At 43.3% G+C, this 24,409-nt stretch overlaps 1 protein-coding gene across 3 annotated transcripts in view; it reads left to right on the forward strand.

Annotated features, from left to right (window-relative positions):
* Positions 1-24,409, forward strand: part of SLC22A23 (solute carrier family 22 member 23) — a 109,298-nt gene that overhangs the window by 78,559 nt on the left and 6,330 nt on the right. The window contains exons 5-10 of one of the 3 annotated variants that reach the window (XM_064425932.1): positions 1,309-1,436; positions 7,780-7,869; positions 13,374-13,476; positions 16,378-16,610; positions 19,244-19,276; positions 21,049-21,172. In XM_064425932.1, the coding sequence (XP_064282002.1) occupies positions 1,309-1,436; positions 7,780-7,869; positions 13,374-13,476; positions 16,378-16,610; positions 19,244-19,276; positions 21,049-21,172 (711 nt within the window). Of the gene's footprint in view, positions 1-1,308; positions 1,437-1,652; positions 6,505-7,779; positions 7,870-13,373; positions 13,477-16,377; positions 16,611-19,243; positions 19,277-21,048; positions 21,173-24,409 lie in introns of those variants that run through there. The other 2 variants (XM_064425940.1, XM_064425949.1) reach the window with 2 other exon arrangements.

Here is a 24,409-nt window from a genome sequence, read left to right on the forward strand (position 1 = left end):
CCTGAAAGATGCTAGGCTTCAGCACTTCCAACCTGTAAGCAGACTGCTGAAAATCTAAAACTTATAGGTTTAGAGGCTGAGGCTGTACCCTCACCAGGGCCAAGCATGCAGAGATTTTGCATTCAAAAAATTTGTAGTACTTTAAAAAAATGCTTTTTCTTTACAAGACTTTCTGCTGGAAGATGTGCCAAATCATCTGTGCAGCGTAAATAAGCTGTCAAGCTGAATGGCTGTCATCATAGTTGTTATATATTTTTATTGGCTGATATCGCTTAGATTGCAGTCTGCCTGATTTCTCTCCTTTTTATTTCTTCTTCCAAAAATACTTTCTCTGTCTCAGTTGGAGGCTTTGCTAAGGTGTCTTCCAAATTGTATCAGCCCTAAGAGATAGTACAATAATGGTGCAATTAACTGCTTAGAAGTACAAGAACTGGGCAGCTTCCACAGCAAAGATCAGTCATTTGTGTAGGAAATTTGAGGTTTTATTTTGTATTTGAAGTTAAAAGTACTTGTTAAATTTGTTTTCTGTAAGGTCTTTTGGAAGAGTAGTAAAAATGAGGTCTTTACGTGAAAAAAACAGAGTGAGATCTGAAAGTTTTCATATCTATAGAAGTATGGGAGGTTTGGGAGTTTTGTTCTAAGAGCTATGTATTTCTTTTGTATTAAATAAACTCATTTGGAAAAAAAAAAAAAAAAGGAGAGTGACCAGTTAAGCTCATTAATCTGGTTAATATCAGCACCTGAAAGAAACAATTGGATGGAAAATTGACTTTTTTAACTGTATGCATGTATATGTTTTTAAGGCAACTAAGAAAATATTATCTTTAGTCAGGGAAGCTTATTATCCTAAGAAGTAATTCTTCTCTTTTATCTGTCTTTAAAAGAGAACCCAAATTGTTTCTGCCAGCTGTTTTTTTCCTTTGGTCTGAATTACCATGTGTGAGCTGCTCATCTCATTCACTCCCTTCTTGGCATCAAATGTCTATTGCAGACAGTACTGCCTCTTCCTCTCGTTTCTTTCAAGTTATAGTAATGGACAGAGCACCTGTAATATGTTATAAAATTCCAATGTGTTGTTTTTCCATGTGATAGGATACTTGCTCTATAATTTGTGAATCAAGGTAAAAGAAAATATCATAAATTTGCACATTCTGAATCTGTTTTCCCTCTTTTATTTCATAAGTTATTCTTCTGTATTTTGAAATAATTGCATAGCTTCTGAGTGGTTAAATGAGGAGTTAAAACTCTACCAGTTCATCTTCTAACAGAAAATTGGAAGCAGCCCTAACCTGTTTTCCCTCTTTAAAGTATTTTCCCAGAGTCTCTTCGGTGGTTGATGGCTACACAACAGTTTGAGGCATCCAAGGAACTGATCCTTCAGTTCACGCACAAGAACAGGATGAACACAGAAAGCGACATCAAAGGAGTGATGCCCGGTGAGTTGGACAGACAACTGCAAATCCCCCAGCTCTTCTCTAAAGGCTGCACGTGGCATCACTGCCCAGAATTAAATTATACATTTATTGCCTGTTAATCATCTCATTCATTCATTCATTCATTCTGCTCTTGAAAATCCATTCCAAACTCCAGCACTGTGTTAAAAACTACATGGCCTGTTGAACAGTCCTAGTAATTATAGTCTTGTCTTGCAGTGCCGTGTGTCTTTAGAGACATCTCTTGAAGAATTTTACCATGGCTACAAGAGTGCGCCTTCAGCTCTGTGTGCCTCTGGAAACTGTGTTTTGAGGAAGCTGCTTGCTGGGATCCTGCCCATCACCCAACACTTACTCTGTTGGTTTGGAGAAGCAGCAGCACTCAAACCCCCTATTCTAAAGTGCCAGCCCCATGGGAAACTTGAACCACATTAGAGTTTCTCTTTAAAGCTTTGCTCCAAGAGCTGTTTTGCTTTCCTCTCCTGCATCATCTGAGTGATGCTGATCTAGGGATGGAGGGTTGCTGCAAGTGACAGTGGTAGGGTGCAGTTTTTGCTTGAGAGTCTGAAGTATCAATTCCTTGGTTTACTGATGCTTTTAGAAAGAGCTGGCTCCCCTCATCACCAAAATTGTCACTGAAAAAGCCAAGATCCCATCTTGCAGATTGCTGTGCAGAAGAGACTGTGCGTGTGTGTGTGTGTGCGTGTGTGTGTGTGTGTGTGTGTCTAACTACGACAAAGCAAAAAGCTTCTGGATCTTTATCTCCCTAGTGCACCTGTCAGATTTGGTTCAGACTCCCCTTTTCCTTCTCACAGGCTGGATTCTGCCCATAAACACCCATTTTGCACTGTCATTTGCAATCTGTATCAGAGTACCCACTTGTCAGAAAATGGTGGAAAACATTTCCCTGCTTTTCCAACACTAGCTGCTCTGACCCCAGGGATTGCAGGGGAACGTCAGCCAGTAGCTCTGCCAGTGGGTAGAAGTGATGTTTCTGTACTTGTCTGATCCTTGTTGAAGGTCTCTGGTGTAAGTGTAGCTTCCATCAGTCAGTGTTAAAGGTGTCAGTCAGCACTGGAACAGGTTTAATCCAGGAGAGAAAACTGTCACCATTAACATCAGTGCCTTATGAGTGAATCAATCTCCATCAGTGAGGGATGGAAAGCCCAGTTCAGGATCTCTTCTATACATTCCCAGGTCATTGGTGTGATTTTTGTTGCAGTCAATACACCGGTGGTAATTAGCTGGCTTGAGTGTAATTGTGTGTCTGGGGTTACAGTTCCTGGATCTGCATCACACCATATGGCTTTGCAGTGTAAATGCCATTTTTATGGTAAAGTTTTGAAAAGCATTAGGGGTGTGAGAGCTGTCCTTAACTTGTTGATATCCCCCCCACCTCATTTTTGCAGGTCGTCCTTGGAATAAATTATAGATCTTGAGAAATGATGGGTCCATGAGCCAACAATTGGCCTTGGAGTTTCCCAGCCAATTCCTAAATTTGGCTTTTGCCAGTCAGCTTCTTGAATTTGCAGATGAAATAAAACCTATTTTAGGGGAAAGAACAAACTAATTACCTGAGTTTCCTTTAAGGAAAATAATAAAGACACAGCTGTCTGCTGGAGGGATTTATTTAAGCCATGTATAATGATATTGCCCATGGAGGAATGCTAAATGTCAGAATGGCTTTATGACTGTTACTTGTGACTGATTACTTTTCTCAGCAGTTTCATGGTAGGAGTACACTCCTGTTTAAGGAGGGGACTCCCTTTCATGTGGAAAAACAGAGCATTTTTTCACCCCTTAATACTATGGGTCCTCTGACTGCAAGTACATTTAGATATAGCAGTTGTCAGTACAGCACCATTTGCAATTTATAAATTATTCAGAACATGGTCATTTTTGCCTCCTTGTTGACAATGAGATTGTTGGGTTTTTTATTATTTGTTTCCTCACTTTTTCTCCTTAAACTCTTTTTGCAGCCCCACACTTAAAGGTTTTTCTGATGCAGCCCTGGAGGGAAGCTGTGTTTCTGTAGGAAGAGTAAGAGAGGAGCAGTACCAAAAGAATTAAATAAGATAAACTACAAACTACTGAAGGAAGGACCACCTCTCTCATTCTGTGTGCATGGGGGTGTTGATGGCCTGAATGAGGACAGGAAAACAGTAGGATTCTTGAATTAAGTATGTGATCAAGCTGCAGGCCTTGTATCTTGCAGTGGGTCAGGAAGGAGAAGGAGGAGCCCTTTCTCTGCTCTTGTGTGCTGTACATGTCCATAGTTGCTCTAGCATGGAATGGGTAAAAAACTGGTACTTGTCTGGGAGAAAGGGTGCCATTGAGCCTGGTGCAGATATCCCTTGTTTTCCCTTTATTCCATGGTTGAGCTTTCCTATCTGTGTGGAGGGATTTTTGTTTGTGATTTGTTTTATTCTTTGTTTTCCACTGAAAGGGCTGGAAACTGTTTTGCTCTAGTTAGGGGCCATTGTGTTGCTGTTGATTATTCCTTGCTGCATTGTTGTAACGGCCTGCTGTGATTGAATTACTCCCAATGCATTGAAATGATAAACTGCTCACTTGCAGTCCCTTCCAGCTGAAAATCCCACTGTAATTTTGCTCATACATACCAATGAAATTAGTGTATCTGATATAACAGATCATTACAGGAGTAACAGGAGTTTCATATACACCTATTATGGCACTTGATATGAGTCTCATAGTAAAAAGAAGCAGTGTTGAAGAGGACAAAGTATTTCTGGGATGCAAGAAAACTTAATTTCGAATTACTCTCCGAGCAGTGGGCAGGCTGATATTCCTTTCTGAAGAGTTACACCATTTCCACTGCCTTCTGAAGGCTTTTGCTCGTCCATTGGCTACACTGCCTGTAGTGGAGAGTGCCACTAACCATCTGTAGGGTCTCTGCTCCATGGGGAGGTGGCCCATGCGTGAGGTGGGGCGGGGGGCAAAGGAAGCAAAATTTATCTGTTGTTTTGGACAGTCCTTTGAGTTGGAGTGGTTGCCAGTGCTCTCCTGGGAGATGTCTCTAAAGACAACAACTGAAATTCCAGACAGTGATCCAGCTGCAGCTGAAAGGTCCAGCAGCTGCCATAACAAACCCTGCCAGGAGAAAATGAGGGTGGGCAGCTGATGGGCAATGCCCAGCCAGCAAGATGGAGTGGGAGTGTGCTTACATGGGAAACAAATTAAAGTGAGACAAGGGGTGTTGATAGCAATCTACAGTGTTGTAAAAATACATTGCCCTTATCTCAAGTAGCCTGTCCCAGGGCTGATGTTGGTTGCATGAAGGGACCCTTTTCCACAGCAGCTTTTAGTAGCTTTATTTTTGAGTGCTTGGCGTACCTTGTGATTTTGGGCAGGAATAATTTGCCTTTATAATGAGATTTTTAGGTTTATTTGATTGCGTTTTCTTCTTTAATGCTTAAGAAATATAGGTGAATTAGACCTGGTTAAATTGCCCCTAGGATGTTTTGACTCAAAATTTCACCAATTGGCTTTAAACTTTGCCCTCTTTTAGAAATAAAAGTTTAAATCTGTTTCTGCATCAAGGAAATTATTTTTATTCTATTGTGTATTGAAATTTCATTTTTAAAACAGGCTTGCTGAATTTTGTTGACAAATGTTTCAAAGCATTATCCAAAAAAGTCAGCTTCAATCATGAGCAAATTAAATATTTTGATAATATTAATTCAGTACAGATTTTCCCTGCCAGTTTCTCCACAAACTTCACCATCTCTTCCTTGTTTCTCTGTAGAACGAAAAGCAAACATACAATTCAGTGAAGCTGTGGGACAGTAATTTTGACTTTAGCATCATAAATGATATTGAAGATTGTTTAACAAACAGGAGAAAAGAGTGCTCAGGGGAATTGGAAATCCTAAAGCAGCAACCATCATTGCACCTTTTAGAGGTGTGTTACACTTTAGGTAGCTTTCATTGTTTTTATGGAATGCATTCTCTTTCTTTGTGTGGGGTTGAAGGGGCTGTTTGTTGCCTGGAACAGATTTTCTGCTACAAGCTGATCTTGACTGCACCAGCACCCAGCCCTGCCATGTTTGGGTGTCCTGGGAAATGCTCCACTCGAGACACTGCTGTGTCAGCAGCTACCCAAGTGTCACATGTGATGCTCCCTTGGAAACCCAGCCCTGGGCAGTTCTCTTTGGCTTCCCCTGTGTGGGGAGACATTTCAGGTGTTCCTTAACATGAAAATAACTGCTTGGCCAGCTTTGAAAAAACAAAGTTCCCTTTTTGCTTATCTCTGGATGGAAACACAAACCAGTGGTGCTCCTGTGGGCAGAGAGGTTATAGCTGTTCCTTCCCAAAATTCCCTTCTAAGCTTAGAGAAATAACACTGATGTAATCACAAAAGGTGGACAGCAAAGGTAAAGCATCCAAATAGATGCCAGTACTTTAGCATGCAGGGCACAACATGGAGAAGATGCAGGGGCACGGTGGTGATAAGTACTCTGTGTGTGTATGTGTGTGGATTGCAGTCAGGAAAGCTGTGGTTTTCAAGGAGTTTCCCTTTGAAGAAAAAAATTTAATTCTCTTTCACCTTTCTTGCTGCTGAACAACATGCTGCCATTATTTTTCTTTAAACATAAGCTATTTTTCTGTTTTGTTTTGCTATGTATATTTTTTTCCCAAAGCATGAGCCTTGAATCTATGTAATCATATGCATTTTCCTTTTCCACTGGGTAAATAGCAGAGGGAAGGGTGAAAATGCCTTATGTCTGAAAGTCGGCCTCTTTCACTGCTGGTTAAAGCTTGTGATAGATAAAGAGTGTATTAGCTGGAGAAGAAAAACAAGTTTCCTGGTTCTATAATACAGGTGATTCCATGTGATAGTGAAGTACCTCCTTTGCCAGATCCTGTTTCTTGGGTGTTTAATGGTGTTAAACTTAAATGCTCCATGCAGCTCACAGAGGGTGGGTGGTCAGGTAAATGTGGGAAATGCAGTTAAAACAGTTCAAGGTGCTGCTTGAAGGCTGTGTGTCAGCCACAGAGATTTCTATCTCAAAATAAAAATAAATAAATAAATAAAAAACCCAGCCAGTAATTTCTGTGGTTCTCTTATATGTTAAATCAGTTTCAGGAGGGTCTGGGTTTCTCCTGCCGGACCCCTGTTGTTCAGTAGCAGTTGTGGAGTTTGAGCAACTCTTTCAGGATGTGCTGTACATGATAGTGATTAACAAGAGCAAAACTGGTCAGTTAGGTCCTTACCTAACTGTCTTCTCCTGGCTGGGTCTATGTCAATGGAAGAGGAGAGCCCATGCATGCCATGACTGTATCCTTGGCAAAGGTAGCAGTGATATCTGACAGTATCAGGTTTTGGAGGGATCAGGAGAAAAAGGGTGAGAATGTGCCTTTTGATGCCACTGGGAAAAGCCAAATATGCTAAAAAATTTAAAGGGGAAAAAAAAGAAAGAAAGAAGAGGTGGCTGTCAGCCTCTATTTCAGTTTGAATGATTCTTTCTCTGCAGACTCTTGCTGGCTGCACTCCAGCCTGTTGATTTGTGCCCCGCTGGCACACTGGCTCTTTGTGCACAATGCTACCTATGCTCCCAGAGGAGCCAGCTTTCCAGGGCAGGAACCATGTGCAGAGGGCTGGCAGCAAGCCCTGGTGCTGCTGGCATTTCCCCAGCCCACGGGCACCAGAGGGGAGAGGACTGGTGAGTCTGGATGTGGATGTGAAGGGTAGGAGGGAGACCTGGAGGACCAAGTGGAAGTGGAGAGCAGTAAGAGGGGACCAGTGGCCAGAGAAGAGAGGAAATAAGAGACTTTAAAAAGTGTGGGACCATAGTTGGAGAGGATTTAGAGAGGCAAGGGCAGCAAGGGACTGGGGGAAAGCAATGGAGGAAGAACATTCTGTAGAGGAAGAACAGAAGAGAGCTAGAGCATGGAGACTAAAGGGGCTGCAATCATATACTTCCCCCTCCTTCCAGAGCAAGCTGTCAAGCCCAAGCATTCATTCTTAGAACTCTTCTTTTGCAAAATCCACTCCTAAAATGTTTGCTTCACCCCTCCCTGCTGCCCAACTCGCTTGCTCAGCTTGCTGAGGTTCCCACCGTAGCTCCCACAACAGAGAGCAGCAATGCATGTGTGGGTACCTGCAACCTCCTGATGGCCTCAGCTCCACACAAGGACATTGGAGGTGCTCTTTGTGTTGTTGTTGGGATTTTTTAAACACTGATGATGCTAGAAAGCATTGACAAGTCATGCTCTGGGAAATGCAAGAAGTCAGGTTGCCTGGACAACCCCTGCTTGGCCTCCTGGCATGAAGGCATGATGATACAGCCTTTAATAACATGATTACAACCTATTTTTTCCACAGGGCATAGGATGGACGAATCAGTGCATAGGATGGACGATGATGTGGGAATGAAGCTGTTGTCTGTTCCTCATTTGTTGCAGAATTTGGAAGGTGTGTAGTGAATGAGGCAGAAGGTTACAGAAGGCAAAAGGACAGTGTTGGGGAAATGAATCTGAATACTTCCTGAAGAGCTGTACTCATTCTCTGGGATTGTCAGGGATGTTCTTGTACGATGATGAAGATTTCCCTGGAATCAGGCCCTTCCAGTGCTGTCACTAATCACAATTTCTTCAGCGTCTGTCTCTAGCATGTAATTGTGAGGCTTGATTTGCAGAAAGATGGGAGCATTTATATCAACACCTACAAGGGTTATTGCTGCATGACTTTTTCTCATTCTGGACACAAGTCCTCTCTATTTTATCTCCCTGCCTGCAAAACAGGAGTAATCTTTGCCCTTACTCTTAAAAGAAGGTGGTAGGGATGATTTCGTTTGCATTTATGAAATGCATGTGTATTCTGACAGCACTGTAGGAATGTCTCTAAGGAAATCTATGAGTTTTTGTACTCACTGGGAAGTTTGGCTAATGAAGCTGAGGGGTACATGTTGAATGGGAAAGGCAGAGATGTCTTTAATACCTGTCCCTTGGATGACTGCAGTGAACATTCCGGGGGAAAAACTAATGTGTGATCATCAAAATGCTCTATCATAATGCACATGAGCAATTGAAGATTGCAACAGCAACCTTAGGTCTGACTTTTCAATCTTTTATGAAAGTAATTAGAAATAGATGATTGAAATAAATTATTACAGTCAGTCCTTAGCTGTTATAGTCCTAGAGTTACAGAGTTGCTCTCCTGAAAGGAGGTTAATTTTAAATGCTGTTAGTATTTATGTCCAGTGCTTTTGTTAGAAAGCCATTCCAGTCTCCATATTCCTCTTGTACTACAGATACATTTTAGCATTCAATTCAAATACACTATAGTTGTCTGGGTTTGTTCTTTTTTTGTTTTCCCATTTGGTCCTGCCTGTGCCTATCTTAAATCTCTTTTTCCTCATGCTATATGCGAAGAGAGCAGCCCTATTCCTGTACTGAGATGAGGTTCTCCTCTGTCTCCTCTCCTTTTATAAATACAATACTCCAGCTTGCCAGAGCTTTAGTTTCTCAAATATTGATGATCAGAATTGTAAAAGAATTCCAGTATTTCATTGTGTGAATTGCAAACACCTCATGGCTGCATTGAACTGGTATCATACAGTCATGTGTGTTCAAGTAGTACATAACCAAGTCCAACACCAGTTTTGCTTACTTTCCACCAGGAACATTCCCCCTTAATCACTGAGAATTTTGCATTGTATTTCACATTTTCACTTGCTTTTGCCACATGCTGGATCTCAAGCTCACCCAGTTCCCTCCAATGGCCCATTTGCATTGTACTTACCTTTGATAGTAAGGTAGTGCCTCACTTTATCACCAGCAGACCTTATTGGTACGTTTCGGAGGTTTTTGCCAAGCTCCCTACTCAGATTATTAAACAATTTATTTTTTTTAATAAGATGAGTCATCCCACTACTAATGTCCTGCCATCCGCTGATGATTCCTATTTTTCTATCCCTTATCACTCTCTGCCCATCAGTCTGTGTTTTACCTACCTCATAATTTCTATATATGGCTTGAGAGCTGGACAAAAGTCCTGGAAGGTATAAATAAACCTGTGTGCCAGTAACTCTGCCTGCCTGAGAATAGATTGCTTCACCCCTGTGTTTCAGACTGGTCCACCTCCTGCTGCAGAGCTGTCATGCTCCGAGGATTGATCGAGTCTCTGTGCTAGGCTTCCATAGATCTTTTCATGTTCAAAGAGCTACTGACAGTATCGTTTAGCAGCCAGAAAAATCCAGCAGAAGTCCATCACCACAGGACACTTGTCATTTTGGACATAATTTTTATGTGGCTTGATTTGGGCTTTTGTCTGTTCTGTCTGTGCCAAGTGATGCAGAGATGGGTGGCTTCATCTGAAGGCTCTAAAGATACTTTCTGATTTTGAAAGGCATGCTCCTGAAATGCAGAGGGTCCCATGAGAATTCAGGAGCTTTGGGAGCTGGTAAGGTTCCCCTTCCCATGAGACTTTTAAAGTCTGCCAGTGAATAGTTCTAATTTCCACTGAGATATAAAGAGTTAGCTTGTTGACAGTTTTCCTACTGAGTCCCTGAATAGGAAGCCTAGAGTGTGTGTGGGCTCTGGAGTATGGGAAAACTTATTAGGGGCCTCTGAATAAATGGATAGAAATATTTTTATGTTCCACACTCTCCCTTTTGGTAAATCAAAATTGAAACATTTAATGCAAATTCCTTCTGTACTGGTGACTTCAGTGTAAAATCAAAGAGTAAGCTGGGGGTACAGGGAGCTTTTCTGGTGTTAGTCCTGAGAGAGAAATACTTTACTTCTACGAGGTTTTAATAGGCTTTGGCTTTATTTTTAATATCTTAACTTTGACCTATGAAGTCAGTCAGCCTGCGAGCTGTCACTCTCCTGGTGCTCATCAAAGTCGGTCAGAGCAGGCAGACAGGCTCACTCCAAAGACAGCAGGTCACTTACACGAGGGCCTGTTCTGTAGCTATGACCTTTTTGCAAGTCACATAGCTTATTTGTTCCTATTGTAAAGATATTTTAGTTATTGCAGGTAATTGAATTTGCAGTGCAGTGGGGATTTTTGGTGAATATCTCACTAGTATTCATAGAAGCAAAGGAAGGAGAAAGCCATCAGAAGGATGAATTGTGTTGGAGACTTGGAAACAAGTCATTCATCTAAAGCAGGTGACTTAGATTTGAAGTTTTAACAATATCATAGAGGCATGGAGGTGTAAATAGCTGGTAGAGTCACAAGGCTCTCAATAAAAAGCCAGGTTCTGTTTGCATTCTTTGGTGTAAGGTTTAAGGTTTGAGACCAGATTCTTTTTTCTCCTCATATTTTTTCTTTTCCCCTCCTTGGTTTTTTTTTTTGTGTTGTTTTTTTTTTGTTTTGTTTTGTTTTGTTTTTTTAGTGCTTGTAATGCTGGAATTGAGACATTTTTGTATAATGCTGTGATGTGTCCATGGAGCATAACCCTCATGAAAGCAGATTAAGGGTCCACTGCAGAAAGACTGCTGCATGAGTAAGGTAGAGAAGGGGTGAGCTCCCCTGTCGTGTGTGATCCTCACTGCAGCTGACACAGGAGCTGTTTGACAGTTCACATAACCAAGTGAGCCTTTACTTGAGGGCAGAACAGCAGTTCAGTGAAAAACACTGGTGGGAACTAGTTCAGAAGCACTGATTTATGAGAAAGGTTAAAAGGGGAGCCTGAGTGCAGGTGAGAAGGATGCTTGACAATAAACCAAGAACATATGGATTATAGGAAGACCTAATGCATGAACAAAGCAGGAGTGGAGGGCAAAATAATGTTTGGTTGCAAAGAAAAGTGTAGCCAAGTTGATCATTGCATCTCTTGATTTTATTGAGTTGTGGCTCAGTACAGCATGTATTTACAAGTAAGTCTACTCTCTGTCTTGAAAGAAAAAAGTAAAAATTTCTCTGAGGAATAAACAAACAAAAAACCTTATCAGATTAAGAAAATCTGAAGAATATGGCATATGTACCTTCTGCTGACAGAGAATGAGATGTTTTACTTTATAGTCCAGATCTGGTCATTCTTAGTTTGAGTAAACCCTTTTGTCCACATGAAATCTGTGCAATATGTGTTGTTTGGGTTATGATTTTCATTGTCGCCCTTCAGCTGAAATAGTAAACACCCACCAACAGCCTTTCAGAACCCTTGTGCTACTTCTAGTGCTTGCTTTGACTTTTTTTTGCTGTATAAAGTTTGGCCTGGGCTCAATCATGGCCTTTACAATTACTTTTTATCTTACTGCTTCCAATGTTCTGAACTATTTTGTTCCCACTTATTCCTTCCTAGAATCTTGCTACAAAAATTATTTTGACCTTGTTCTTTGAGGTTCGGCTCCAATTTTTTTATTGCTTATATTTTAATATGGCCCCAATCCATTGCTGAGTCTGAAGAGGGCTTGTAATACAAATATTAATTTAACTAATTTTTTCTTTTCCTCCACCTTAGTTTTTCTGCTCTTGTGTGCTTCATGCTGCATAGATTCTGGGGAGAAATGGCCATTATCAAGTTGTTAGGAAAGTAATATAGCAATATTCTGCCTAAATGCAATCACTAATGTAAGATACACTTTGCTGCTTTTGTCAGAAGCCTTCCCAGTAATTACACTAGAGAGAAGACCAGGAGTGACCTGTGAGCAGTTAATAGATCAAGTATTTGCATGTAAATAGTGTTTGCTTCATTTATTATTTTTGTGATGCACTTTTCAAATAATAGCTGGCAAATGTGGCTTTTGTTTCATTTGTAAATTCAGGTGGCTGTTTTTTTTAAACCCCCACAGCTTGCTTTTATTTTCTCCGGTCTTGCATCTCTTTAGGAAGTTGCTATTCAGCAGAGTAAGGCAGAGGTCAGGCCAGGCCAGGCCAGTTTGGGCAGCTGAGGACACCCGAGCTCATTGCATATGCACGAAGAGAACTCATGCACAACAGGGCCACGCTGCTGCCTTTAAACACAGTCAGGCTAGAAAGCAGCACTGAGAGACTTTACCCCAGAAAACAGACCTAGTCTGTGCTCCTGGAGGGCATCATTTTTGTGATGCTTCTTTATAGCTACAGCTTCTCCTGCTTTTATTGGACTTGTTGCCCACTGATCCAGTAGCTTGGAAACAGTGGCTGCTTTGGCACGCTTAGATAGGTGTTCAAGCTCCAGCTTAATAGTAATTGGAAAATAAACAGTGCCCTTCATTATTGTCCCGTGCCAACAAGGGTATCAGAGGTAACATTTGTAAGGTTTGTGCGTTATTTCAGCATTGCAAAGAAAAGATCGCCTGAAGCTGCCCAGAACTGGAAGGACATGGTGGGGCTTTAGTTCTGAAATGCAAAGACATCACAGCTGCTGATGCCCCATGATTTTTCTTTAAGAAAATGTCTTAATGTTTAGGACATCCATCAGAAAAATTTTAAATATCTGAAAAGGGAGTGGAGTGGAAGATGGATGAGCTGACATAATGTCCTAGCCACTTCATTCTCAAACTTGCATTTGAGCAAACTTCAAAAGATGACCCATGAAAAATGAGTTTGAGCTCTAGTCCTTTCCATTACTTTTTATGTATGCATTGCACAATGGGAGCAGAGCCTGTAGCTGCACAAGTGCAGTCCTCCCTGTGGAGGATTCTAAAAATTAACAGAATCCTGAAGTTCTTCCAGAAATTTGCTATTATGCTTGTTGGGGTCAAGCTCCATACTGCTCCCACTTTACATACACGTTTTTAACTGGGAGGAGGCTTGGAGTATGAAGGAGTTCTTAGTTCTTTTGCCCCAAGAAGATGAAGGGAAGCCTGGAAGAAAAGGAGGAACCTGTGCTGGACTTTAGGCAGGTAGTTCAGCATTTTTATAACTCCTGTAAATGTAATCAATAGTGTTCTGCTCTCCAGAACATCCCTCAGAATATCTTAGCTCACAAGTAAATCTTCTCATTCTCCTCAGTGAAATGATAATTCTAATTTGGTTTGTTTCAGAGCTGGAAAAGGAAATCACCAGGAGACCAAAGAAAGTCTGCATTGTTAAAGTGGTGGGAACAAGGAACCTGTGGAAAAACATCGTAGTGTTGTGCGTGAACTCGTAAGTCCAATCTCTGTTTAAATAGTTGTGTGGTCAGTGAACTGGAGCAGCAACGGGAAGTGATGAGGGAGCTCCACTATTCCCTGTGTGGGACCCTTCACTAACATCTCTGATAAATGATCCTGGAAAAACACCAGCTGTTCCTTGGAACTGTATTTTTTATGGCAAACATGGAGGAGCTCGCTGGCTGTTTCAGGCAGCAGAACCGCATCTTCTCAGGCACCGTGCTGACACCTGCTTGGCATCCCAGGTGGCAGCTTTGAAACCATTCATGCCCCAGGAGTACAGGTTCAAGATGTTTACATCTGACAGGGCTGTGGTGCAGAGGAAAAGGTTGCTTGCCAGTAAATACAAGTTGTTCCCTTGTGTAACAGCTGTGCTTGGTGGGTCTTCAAAGGCAGATTACAAAGTGTCTCAGCACTCCCAAATTGTGTGCAGGGGGCCACAGGGAGAACGTGCAGTCTCCAACAGAACAATGCGATGCTCGCCTCCTAAGGTTTCAGTTTGGACATGCTCATGTGGGCAAAAACAAGCATCAGCCTGAGGGTTTTGCAGGTTACAGGTTCTGAGACCTTCTGTCCAGAACGGAACACCTTGTAAAGAGGAAACACACTGGCTTGCAAATTCTGGAAGGGCACCAGCAGTGCATTTTCTAATTTTTCTATCTTGCAAAATGCCCATTTGAATTTTTCATGGTTTTCTTTTCAAATGGAAGGTGGGGCTGGAGAAGGCTGGGAATCCCCTTTCTCTGCTGGGTTTCAAAGTATGTAGCTCTCTTGTGGCTTTTTCTTCCTCACTTCAGGGCACTGCTCTGCAGCCCTCACTCCTGTTAGCAGGCTTATGGATCAGTCATCACCCAGAGGGGACAGCCCCCATGCTGGGCAAATAGTCCCCAGAAGAACACAGACTTCAGGGGTCAGTCTCCAGTGTTACTGGCTTCAGAATCAAATCTGGTTTTATGAGTTTTGTGTCTCTCTTCCACCCACCAGTGAGGGCCTACCTCTGTTCTGAAAGAGTGCTTTCTTCTAAGGCTCACCACGTACATTTAGTAGACAGCGTTAAATGTATTTGTGAAAACTGTTTACATGGGGGATTCTCCCCTTCTCCCTCACCCACATTAATTTGCATATTTGGAAATTCCTTAAATCATATCTCGGCAGTCCAAAAAATAACTTCTGGCATTAGCACATGAAAGCTGTTTGCATCCAAGCAGAGCATGAAGCAGATGTACATCTGAGGAAATAGATTTCATGTTTGTTTTTAATAGGTGGAAAAAAATATTTAGTTTTACTTCTGTTACTCCTGTTAGACAGGGCTGTGCTAAATTTTTAGTTCATGGAGAAAGAACCTTTTGCAGGGAACAAAAAAGAAACTAAAGAAGACAAGGATTTAATTTTAAAAGTAACTATTTTGAGCTGCTCACCAAGTGGAGAGAATAGAGTAATTCTTAGGGAACAGGCTGGAAAGCAAAGTACAAATGATTGAATAATTTACTTTATAGGTCATGGTCTCAATAGCAACTTCTGCAACTCTGTTTGCATGCATAGAAAAGAAAGACAGAAGAAAAGCTGGTTAACTCTGCCCTTTTTATTACTATTGTTTTGCTGGTTAATATTTCTCTTATGGGAGGAGTCAGCTATAATCTAGTTATACAAAGAAAATGTCATTTTTGTGTAACAGGAAGGACTTGTATTAGGTTTTTATCAGGGGCAATGTGTTTGGTATTGAGTGTGGGGTTTTGAACTGGAGCATTGATTCACAAATTTGAAAGAAAAGCTCCTCAGGCTGTGAGCTGTCATGCACTCAGGGTCTGCATATCCCCACAGCTGTTTCTATGCTTATTTTGATATCCAGTTTACACTGACAGCTTCAAATTCCTGAACTTCAGAAGTATAGAAGTGTATCAGTGTAGTGCACCTGCCTTTTTTTTTTTTTTTTTTTTTTGAGACCTGGATCTGTGCCTTCCACTCTTTCAGGCACTGTTAATTTGTGCCATGAGATTTGTCTTGTATAATTGCCAGGGACAGGAGGTTCTTCCTGGCAGAGGTACTTGAGCTGTGATGGGTGCAGTTGAGAGCATTGACCTCTCCTGCTGCACCCCTGCTACTATTTTGTACCACATCAGGGGTGAAACCGGGGCTTCTCATCAGACTTTTGTACCTTCAGCCCCTTCTCCTTCTTCCTTTTTTTTTCTTTTCTATTTTTTGGAGGCACAGGGTGAGACAGGAGAAAGATGTGTGAAATGTGATGGTGAGATATTGATCAGTGGCATCTCAAAGAAATTTTTTTAAGAGAAGACACATAACAATGAAGGGTGGTGTAAATGTGTAGACTGAATTAGAGATTATTTCATAATTGTAATAATCATTGCAGCACATACAATTTCAAATACTCCTTTCTCAGGGGCTTTCAGTTTTAATGGGCTAGCTTGGGAAGTGAGGCATAATGCTTGTATTTAGTATGACCAAGTGCCACAGGCAGGTGGGTGTTCCTGGTGTTTTTCTGTCCAAGCACAGAGGCTACTTCATCGCAGCAGTGCTGGCTCTGGACTGTCAGCAGGTGCACTGGGAACAGAGAGATGTGCTCCTCTGGGAATGAGATTTCTCAAATAAAATGGGAAAACCTACCACACACTAGGAGTTCTTTTGAAGATCCCCGTGCCTTGATCATACCATGAGCAGCAGCTGTATGAATAAAGTCAGCAAATATTTGGTTGAATGGAGATTTTTCTTCTTTTGCTTCTTTTTATCAATGCTTATTTTCACAGTGGCACCTAGAGATAATTTTCTTAACGTAAGGTGTTGTATTCCTGCATTAATGCCTCCCCACGCTGAATAACATTGCAGTGTGTGTTCTGCCCTCTCAGCAATAGTCTCTCTTGCCCTTTCCTGTTTCCCTCAGGCTGACTGGTTATGGCATACACCACTGTTTTGCAAAAAGTATGATGGGGCACGAAGCGAAGATGGCGATTACCCACAACTTCTATGCGGACTACTACACCATGGCTGGGATTGCGCTGGCATCCTGCCTGGCCATGTGCCCTGTGGTCGGGTTTCTGGGGAGGAGAGGAGGACTCCTGCTCTTCATGATACTTACAGCTCTGGCATCACTTCTGCAGCTGGGCCTTCTCAACTGTAAGTTGGAGCTGAGAGCTTTTCGGGACCATGCAAGCTTCACATGCAAATAAGGGACCGGGAAATACTAGCATTTCCTTTGCCTTTCCCAGATTTGTCATGTGATACACCTGCATAGTTTTAGAATCTGAATTTGTTTGACGGTTTCCCCAAACACTTGTTTCTCAGGCTCATTAACAAAAGGCATTGTATTCTGGATGATTCCCATGGTGAAGCTTATTGAGCTTTGGTGCTATATCCGGGGTAGTCACCAAGAAAACAAGCAAGGAAACAAGAAACGCTTTCAATTTTGTTTTAGTGAAACTTCCGCCAGGGAAAGAGCTGTATCAAGATTGGGAAGGGAAAACTTTCCTAACCAAGTCTGCTTCTCAAGTGGCCTCTAAACCATGCAGAAGCTAAAGCAGTAGATGTATGTCCTCTGCCTGCTCTTATCATCTTGCTATGAACATCTGATGAAAAGGTAGCACAGAAATCATGCAGCTGAGAGACCCCGCTTTTAACACGCTGTGTATGTATTGTCCATGTGAATGTATACACATGAGTCTGGGAAGTGACACAGCATTTCAAATGACTGTTCCTGCAAAAAGTGAGAGTGTCCCACCTCTTCCTTTGCAGGCAGTAACTTTTGTCTGGCCCTTTTGAGCTGCTTCAGCTATTAAAACTGCTATAGAAATATTTCCTTTCCTTTTTCAACTTTATTTAATTCTCTTCATTTTTTGCTGGTTGAGGAGGTTGAGCTTGAGCAATCAGAGAGATGTGGAAGCAGAGGGAATATGGGATGTGCTTTGCCACTCTCACAGTTGCCAATCATTAGACCCCTGTCCCATAAAACCCCACCCCAAGGAAGCGGGAAGAGGGTTGAGACATACTTTGGACAAACTGGATGTGAGACAAACACTAGAACAGTGGCTATTGCTGGTTTTAATTTCTAAGTTTAGAAGTAATTGAGAACCTTAATAAGAAAGAGCTTTTCTGGATGGAATGGAAAGCTTTCACATTCTTGCATACTGAGGGCAGCTCCGAGCCAACAGGAATTGTTCATATTTACAGACTCTGTTTCCCGGAGGCATTTACTGAGTTTGCCTTTAGCAAACAAGCTATTTGTGGGAGTGTAGGAGGGAAACAGGGAACCTCTTTCATGACATGGAGGAAACTCCAGCATCATGTGTGTTTGCTCCCAGCTTGGCACAGATGTTTACATTCCCTTTGAGCACATATTTACCATGTCCAGCAATCCCAGCTGAGAGTGGGAGAAGCCCCATGGCTGCACCTCACCATGTCTGTTGATGGACTGAGACCATTCACATGCAGATTCACACTGTGCGTGTGTGCAACCTCCCAAAACTCCATATTCTTCTGAGGGTGTCCATCAGGGTCTCTCTACACTGAATTTGCCCATTTTAGTTTTTGTTTTAAGGATGGGAGATGTTTGTTGAGGCAATAAACACACACTTGCTTAGTTGAGAGATGGCATGCCAGAGCACTTAGTGTGCTCCAGAGCCACGAAAATCTGGTTGCATTTTTTCCAAAAAAATTTATGAGGGAGGTGGGAAGCAGCACCCTGTAGGACTCATTACAACCTTTTCCATAACAGGTTTAGGTGGTTTTGTGAGACAAGTTCCCAAAACTAAGATCAGGCATGACTTTAGGTGCTTTGTGCTACATTGGGACTCTCAATGCAGTGCTCTTGTCAGCCCTTCTGACTCCACTCTTTTCTTTGTGAGAAGAGGAGGGAAAGGCAGCCTCAAACTTCAGAGCAGCTCTCCTCACTTCTGACCATGGACACCTCTTCCTCAGAAGAACTAGATGTTGTTTGGAGAGAAGCAGTGACCCTGTTTATTATGAAATCTGTCACAGCATCTCACATGTTTTAATTTAGCAGAATTTGGAATTAGAAAATGAAATCAGAATTTGAGAATGGTGAGAGAGAGAGAGAGGAGGGTATTTTCCAGCAGACACAAACCTGCAGCAGACCTTGAAGCTCTCCTTGTTTGACCCCTCCTCTGAACTCTGGAGTGTCACAGAACTCTGGAAAGTCACAGAATCAGGGTGGGAGATGACCAGCAGAGCTGTGCCCAGCTTGTGCTGATGCTCTTTCACTTGCTGCCCAGTGCTGCCATGTGCTCCTGTATGGTTAGGATTGGTGGCTAGTGTGGCACATGGACCACCAGCTCGTGGTTTTGGAGAGGAATAGGTCTCCCACCAGTCTGACAGCACTGATGCCCAGATTTTGGTCTCTAACCCAAGCTTCTGTTGGCCATTCCCTCAGAGCTGCAGCAGGAGGGCATTTTCTCTTCTCCCCCTTCATTAACAACAAAGAAGCCTTTGTGTTATTCCCAGTGGTAATTCTGGGGCTTTTAAATATGCTTTACTGCTGGTTTGTTATCACTGTCTCATTAGCATGCTGTCCTCCAGCTGAGATGTGCCTGGAAACAGCATGTCCTGTCTGGTGGCCAGGGAAAGATGTGATGGTTTTGGCATGGGAAAGAATTGGGAGTCAGAGGCTGGGGCTAGGGTGGCATGTGGGATTTACCCTTTTTTTCAGATAAATAAACATATAAAAACTGTGTGTTCTTGTTTTCTCTCCCTTTCTCTTTTTTATCTTTCTCTGACTTCCATGGTCTTGGATCCAGTGATTGGAAAATACAGTCAACTTCCAGACTCAGGTATGGTTTACAGACAGATCTGCATCATGTGGAAAGCACTCCCCCAGGAGCAGGTAGATCCAAAAGGCCTGGGCCAAAGCACCCAGAGCAGAGCTGCTGCACAAAGGGGTGCAGGGGGAAAGTCCCCTTCTGTGCAGTGCCTTGAGACCCCACTCACAGGCAGGCCTGCTCATCTATGCACAGCCTCTTCATGTAGCATCCCCTCCATATAGGCTGCATGTCAAGGGAGGGTGCAGAGGTCCCCAAGGTTTGATACACAGAGTGAGGCTCTCTCAGAAAGTCTCCTTCTGAGAAGCAGCATTCCCAGTTCGAGAATCTCAGTTTTTCTTTTTTTTTTCCAGAAAAGAAAAGGGAACTAAAACACCTTAAGGACACTTTAGATAAGGGGAGTTAAACACCTTAAAACATACTTTCCCCAGCTGAAGTACTGTAAGAGCAATGCAGTAAACTACAGGGGAATAAAACTTACTTTTGTGTATCAGATTTGATGGACCTGTCCTTGCCCAGCTTTTCCAAGGTCTGTTCTGCTGAGCAGCCACGACTCCCTGAGGGGGTCAATGGTGTAGCCTCACCTGCTATGCAAGAGTGGCCAGAGACCCATGGTTTGCAAGGTGCTGTGCCCACATCCTCATCAGCTGGCAGAATTTGCTCTCTCCCCCAGACTTGGGGTGTGTAGCAGAAAGAGCTTAGCCCGGAGCAGGCTGTAGCATGTTTCAGAAGATGTAACCAAAGAGCTCCCAAATACCTTTTGCTCTCCTCACAGCTGATATATTCAACAAGAACAAAAGCAGGTATTAATTTTCACTGGATCCAAGCCAGACAGTATGCCTGCTTGGGACTGCACAAAGCAGTTCTTTCTTCAGGCAGGGTTTGGGATGCGTGTGTAGAAGGGTGAGGGAGCACTGGCTGCGAAGTTCCAGGCCTTTCTCCAGTCCTCCTGTCAGGCATGATGTGGTCCCCTTGTATGGTGCAATAGTGTCTGTGAGTGATGTGGCCAGGACAGGCCACATGAGCTTGTACAGCCCTGGTCAGAGATCCCAGCCCTGCCCACAGAAGGTGACAAGCAGGGATCCAGTGAGACATGTACTGTCATCATGGCCAGAGACAATTTCCTTGAGCTTTGTTTAGATTTACTGGGGTTTCTGCAAGTGCTTGATAGACGCTGTTTGCTCCTGGAAACCTTGCTGCCACCCAGCTGTGAAATGATTGAGCAAACAGCCCTGACTTAAGGAGTGCCTCGCCGTCCTTGGCATCGGCTGTGCTCTCCCGGAGTTGTCAAGCTGGGAGTTACAACAGAGTTTGCAGACTGATCACATGCAGAGGCTTAGCACAGAGATGGAAGCACTTCTAGTTCTTTCCTCTCTTGTCCTGGAAGCCTCTCCAGTGCCCAAGCCCCACTGTACAGGAAATCTGGCAGCTTGAGGAACACTCTCTGCCTCCACTTATCGGTCAAATATGAGAGGGAAGAGACTAGTGACTAAAAGACTGGCCAAAGATGTTTTTTCATGGGTTTTACCTTTTCTGTGGTGTCTGAGCATAAAAAAATCAGAGATCACTGCCATTTTTTGGCATGACATTATGGGTTTTTTTCATGTGTGTTTGCATCTCAGGTGCTTGGAGAATGGATTTTATAAATATCGGTTTTAAATTAGTATTACAAAATTACTCAAATTCCTGTTGAGGGAGAAGAGTAATATAAACTTCATTGATTGTTTTCTTCCTTGGAAGGTTGACCTCATTCTTACCTTTTGTCAATGCACTTGTCTTGCCAGGTATGAGTGACAGTGTCAAAGACAAATTCTCTGTTGCGTTTTCCATCGTGGGTATGTTTTCTTCGCATGCTGTTGGAAGCCTCAGCGTGTTCTTCTGTGCTGAAATCACACCCACAGTAATCAGGTGAGACTTTGGAGCCCGCCTGGAAAGATGGGGACAAAATTATCCTCATTTAATTGATAATGGGCTGTGTAACTTAACACATTGTATGGGAGGGGAAGCCCCATGTAATTGGAGAGCTCACAGCAACTTGGGGGCTGCTTTTTGCAGTGGCTGCAGTCAGTCTGTGCAAGTAAATGCGTGTCTGTGTATAGAGAGGCTTTGTTTTCCATGGCTCCACCTTGTGTCCCATCGTGGTGATGATCAGCAGGCCTGGCAGCACATGAATTGCAGCTTGGTAGGGTCTTAAATACTCAGCTGAAGCAGTTTGTGGTTGAACATTGTCATTGCTTCACTAACTCTGCAGGATTTGTTCAAGGGGTGAGTCAGGTGAGTCTGCAACTTGATATTAAAGGAGGAATTCCATGACTGTGCAGAGGAGGGCATAGGTGCCAGTAATCCCTGCCTCCATAGGGCAGGTTAACCAGGACAGCTGCAGGGGTGCTTCAGTGGAAGGAATGTGTTGAGACATGTGGTGTAAATGCTTTTGGTGCATAGAGGCCCTCTGCAAGCCTGCCTCTCTGCCTTCATTGCAGATAAAGCTGTCTTTCTCTTCATATAAAGACCTATCTTAGCAGAGACTCAAAGTTTTTCTAAAGAGCAGCACTTTCATCCCGGGAAATAGAAGAAATCAGACAAATTATCTTTGTTGGAGAGTTTCCCATAGCACATCTTTGTGTGGTCAGGGGTTTGTATCGTTTTGTACATGCACTGTTATCTTTCACAGCACAAAGGTTGTGCTTCTGTGTTCTGGATTATGCTTTCAGCAATGCCACAGCAATTCAGGAGTTTGCTCTGACTTCACTAAATTTCCCAGGAATGTAGGTCAAATGGGTGAGAGGGAGTGGAAGAAAGAGGATACTCTTTTTTTGTCCCCTCCAAATTCTATGCCTTTTCAACTACTTTGCAAAAGTATTATTGCAAAACTGTCATCTGAGTAGCCAGAGTCTCCTTGCTCCATGGTCTTTTTTTGCAGACTGTCTAAATTTGTGAATGTATTTTATGGATAACATTATTTCCACAGGAAAAGGCAGTGTGAGGAGTGAGATTATACAGCAGCCTGAAACACTGACAGCTATTTATTTATATGTGTGTCAATCACTTTGGTGGATTTATGCCTTTTTAATTTTCTTCTTGCCTCTGTTTGAAAGACACGCAGATAAGGAATTGACCATGTCAGGCAGAAGAGAATCTGCCAAGTAGGGTCAGATGTGCAGTCTGAACTTAGCAAGCTTTTTTCCCTTAAATCACTTAAGTTGCTACAGGGAGAGGGACAAAATCCTGGCTGGGAGCCAAAATTCTGCTTCCCCTGACTCTGCTGGGTGACACCAGGCAAGTGACAACAGCTAGATATGCCTCAGGGTCCCTGTTTATTTATAGAAATGATGACACTCTGCACTGCTTTGTGATCCTACCACTACAGTAAGATCCCCTCAGGATTGTAATTAGGAGGTGTAAGTCAGGACAGTGCATAAACCTGTCTCATGCAGAGACGTGGTTAAGCTGCCTTCTGCCTTGCCTTTTGGTGGGATCTGGCCACTCCCTCATAACCTGCTTTCCCAAATGCCACCCTGGATGCCCTTTGGGAGGTGGAACTAAATTATCTTTAAGGTCCCTTCCAACCCAAACCATTGTATGATACTTTTGTTGGATCTCAAGGAACCGTGAGGAAAAGGAAGGCAAAGAGAGCGCTGTGGCTTTCTCTGGGGTTTCCTTGATCCAAATCCATTGTCTGCAAATCCCTGAGATGGAAAACAGCACTGCCATTACCTAGGGTGGCAGTGGCATGACAGCAAACCCACAGCACCCACCCATCTCTGCTGCTGTGGTATTGAGATGAACAGTTCCAGGAGGAGAGCAGCCAGACCTTCATCACCAAGAGGTGACATCTGCTCAGCAATATGTACCCAGGACTTCAGTGCAGACCTCCATGCAAATGCTGAATTAAAGCACCAAGTGTCACTGATAATCCACATGGAATAATCTTCACACCACTACGGCCTGCATGTCTACTAAATAGGAATAGGCTGTACAAAATACAGCATGTCCTCTCCTCATCCTCCACATTCTCAGTCACTATCAAGTGGAAGATGGTTCTGGCTTTTTCTCTCAGTGTCCTGCTTTTGTGCCCACACAGCCAAAGACTGGGCAGCGACGGCTGAATTAGGGTTTTTTCCCATCAATAGCTGCCTCAAGCCAAATTTCCAGTTGTTGAGGAAACTTTCCTTTCTGACCACCCAGGAGCCACTGGCTCAGTCACATTCACAAAGAGGCTCTGAACCCATTTCTCTTGTCTTGGGGTCCCACCCCCCAGAGCTCTATCTGCAGCTGACCCCACACCTTGCCCACCCAGCTACCTGCACTGAATGTATTCCTCACACAGTGGGATGCAGGACTGTTTACTGGGACCTGAATAAGGCCTGGCTTCTCAAAGGTGGTGCTTGCTCCATGAGGCCAAGGATGTGCTGGTGTATTACTTCAATCTCTGGCGTAGGTCTGAGTGCACAAAATATCCCTTATGTACAGGCAGGTAAAAGGTGTGGAGGTTTTCAGGGGCTGAATTTGAGAAGTGGCTGAGCTGGTGTGATTTCAGTGCTGGCCCTGCTTTTTGCAGGAGGCTGGACCAGGTGCTCTGCCAAAGCCTCCTTTAGCCTGGGCATCTCTCTGGCTCCCTTGTACTCTGAGCCATGTTGTGTATTGACCCATTTGCTCAATGCAGACGTGGCTGTCTGAGGACAGGAGTAACAATTCCCTGCTCTCCTGAGGAGTGCTGAGGACAAGACCCTTCCCATAGAATGTCATTGAGGATGTCTTGCTGCTCTCTGGCAAAACACTGAGGTAGCAAGCAAGGAAATTCTACCCCATGAACAAGCAGGACCTTTCTGAGGACAGAATTCTGAATTTTGCGATTTGCCGCGTTGGGACCATAAACCTCATGCAAACCATCCCTCCCCACTGTCAGTGGGGGAGCAGGATTTGGAAAAGTGGTCCTGATTGATCATCCATGGGGCCATGCCATAGGAGAGCCCCCCCAGAGCAGCCACTGGCAGGCAGAGGTGCAAAGGAGAAAGCTGGGACTCACTGTGGGTGCCAGCAGCACTCGCACTCCCTCTCCAGGCTCCACTCTGCATCTGGAGAGTGTTTGAAGTACAGACGCTGGCCCCTGCCATGGAGTTCCTTGTGCTGAGGAGGAGCAATGCC

Source organism: Passer domesticus, chromosome 1, assembly GCF_036417665.1.
Source record: "Passer domesticus isolate bPasDom1 chromosome 1, bPasDom1.hap1, whole genome shotgun sequence".
Taxonomy (NCBI): Eukaryota; Metazoa; Chordata; class Aves; order Passeriformes; family Passeridae; genus Passer; species Passer domesticus.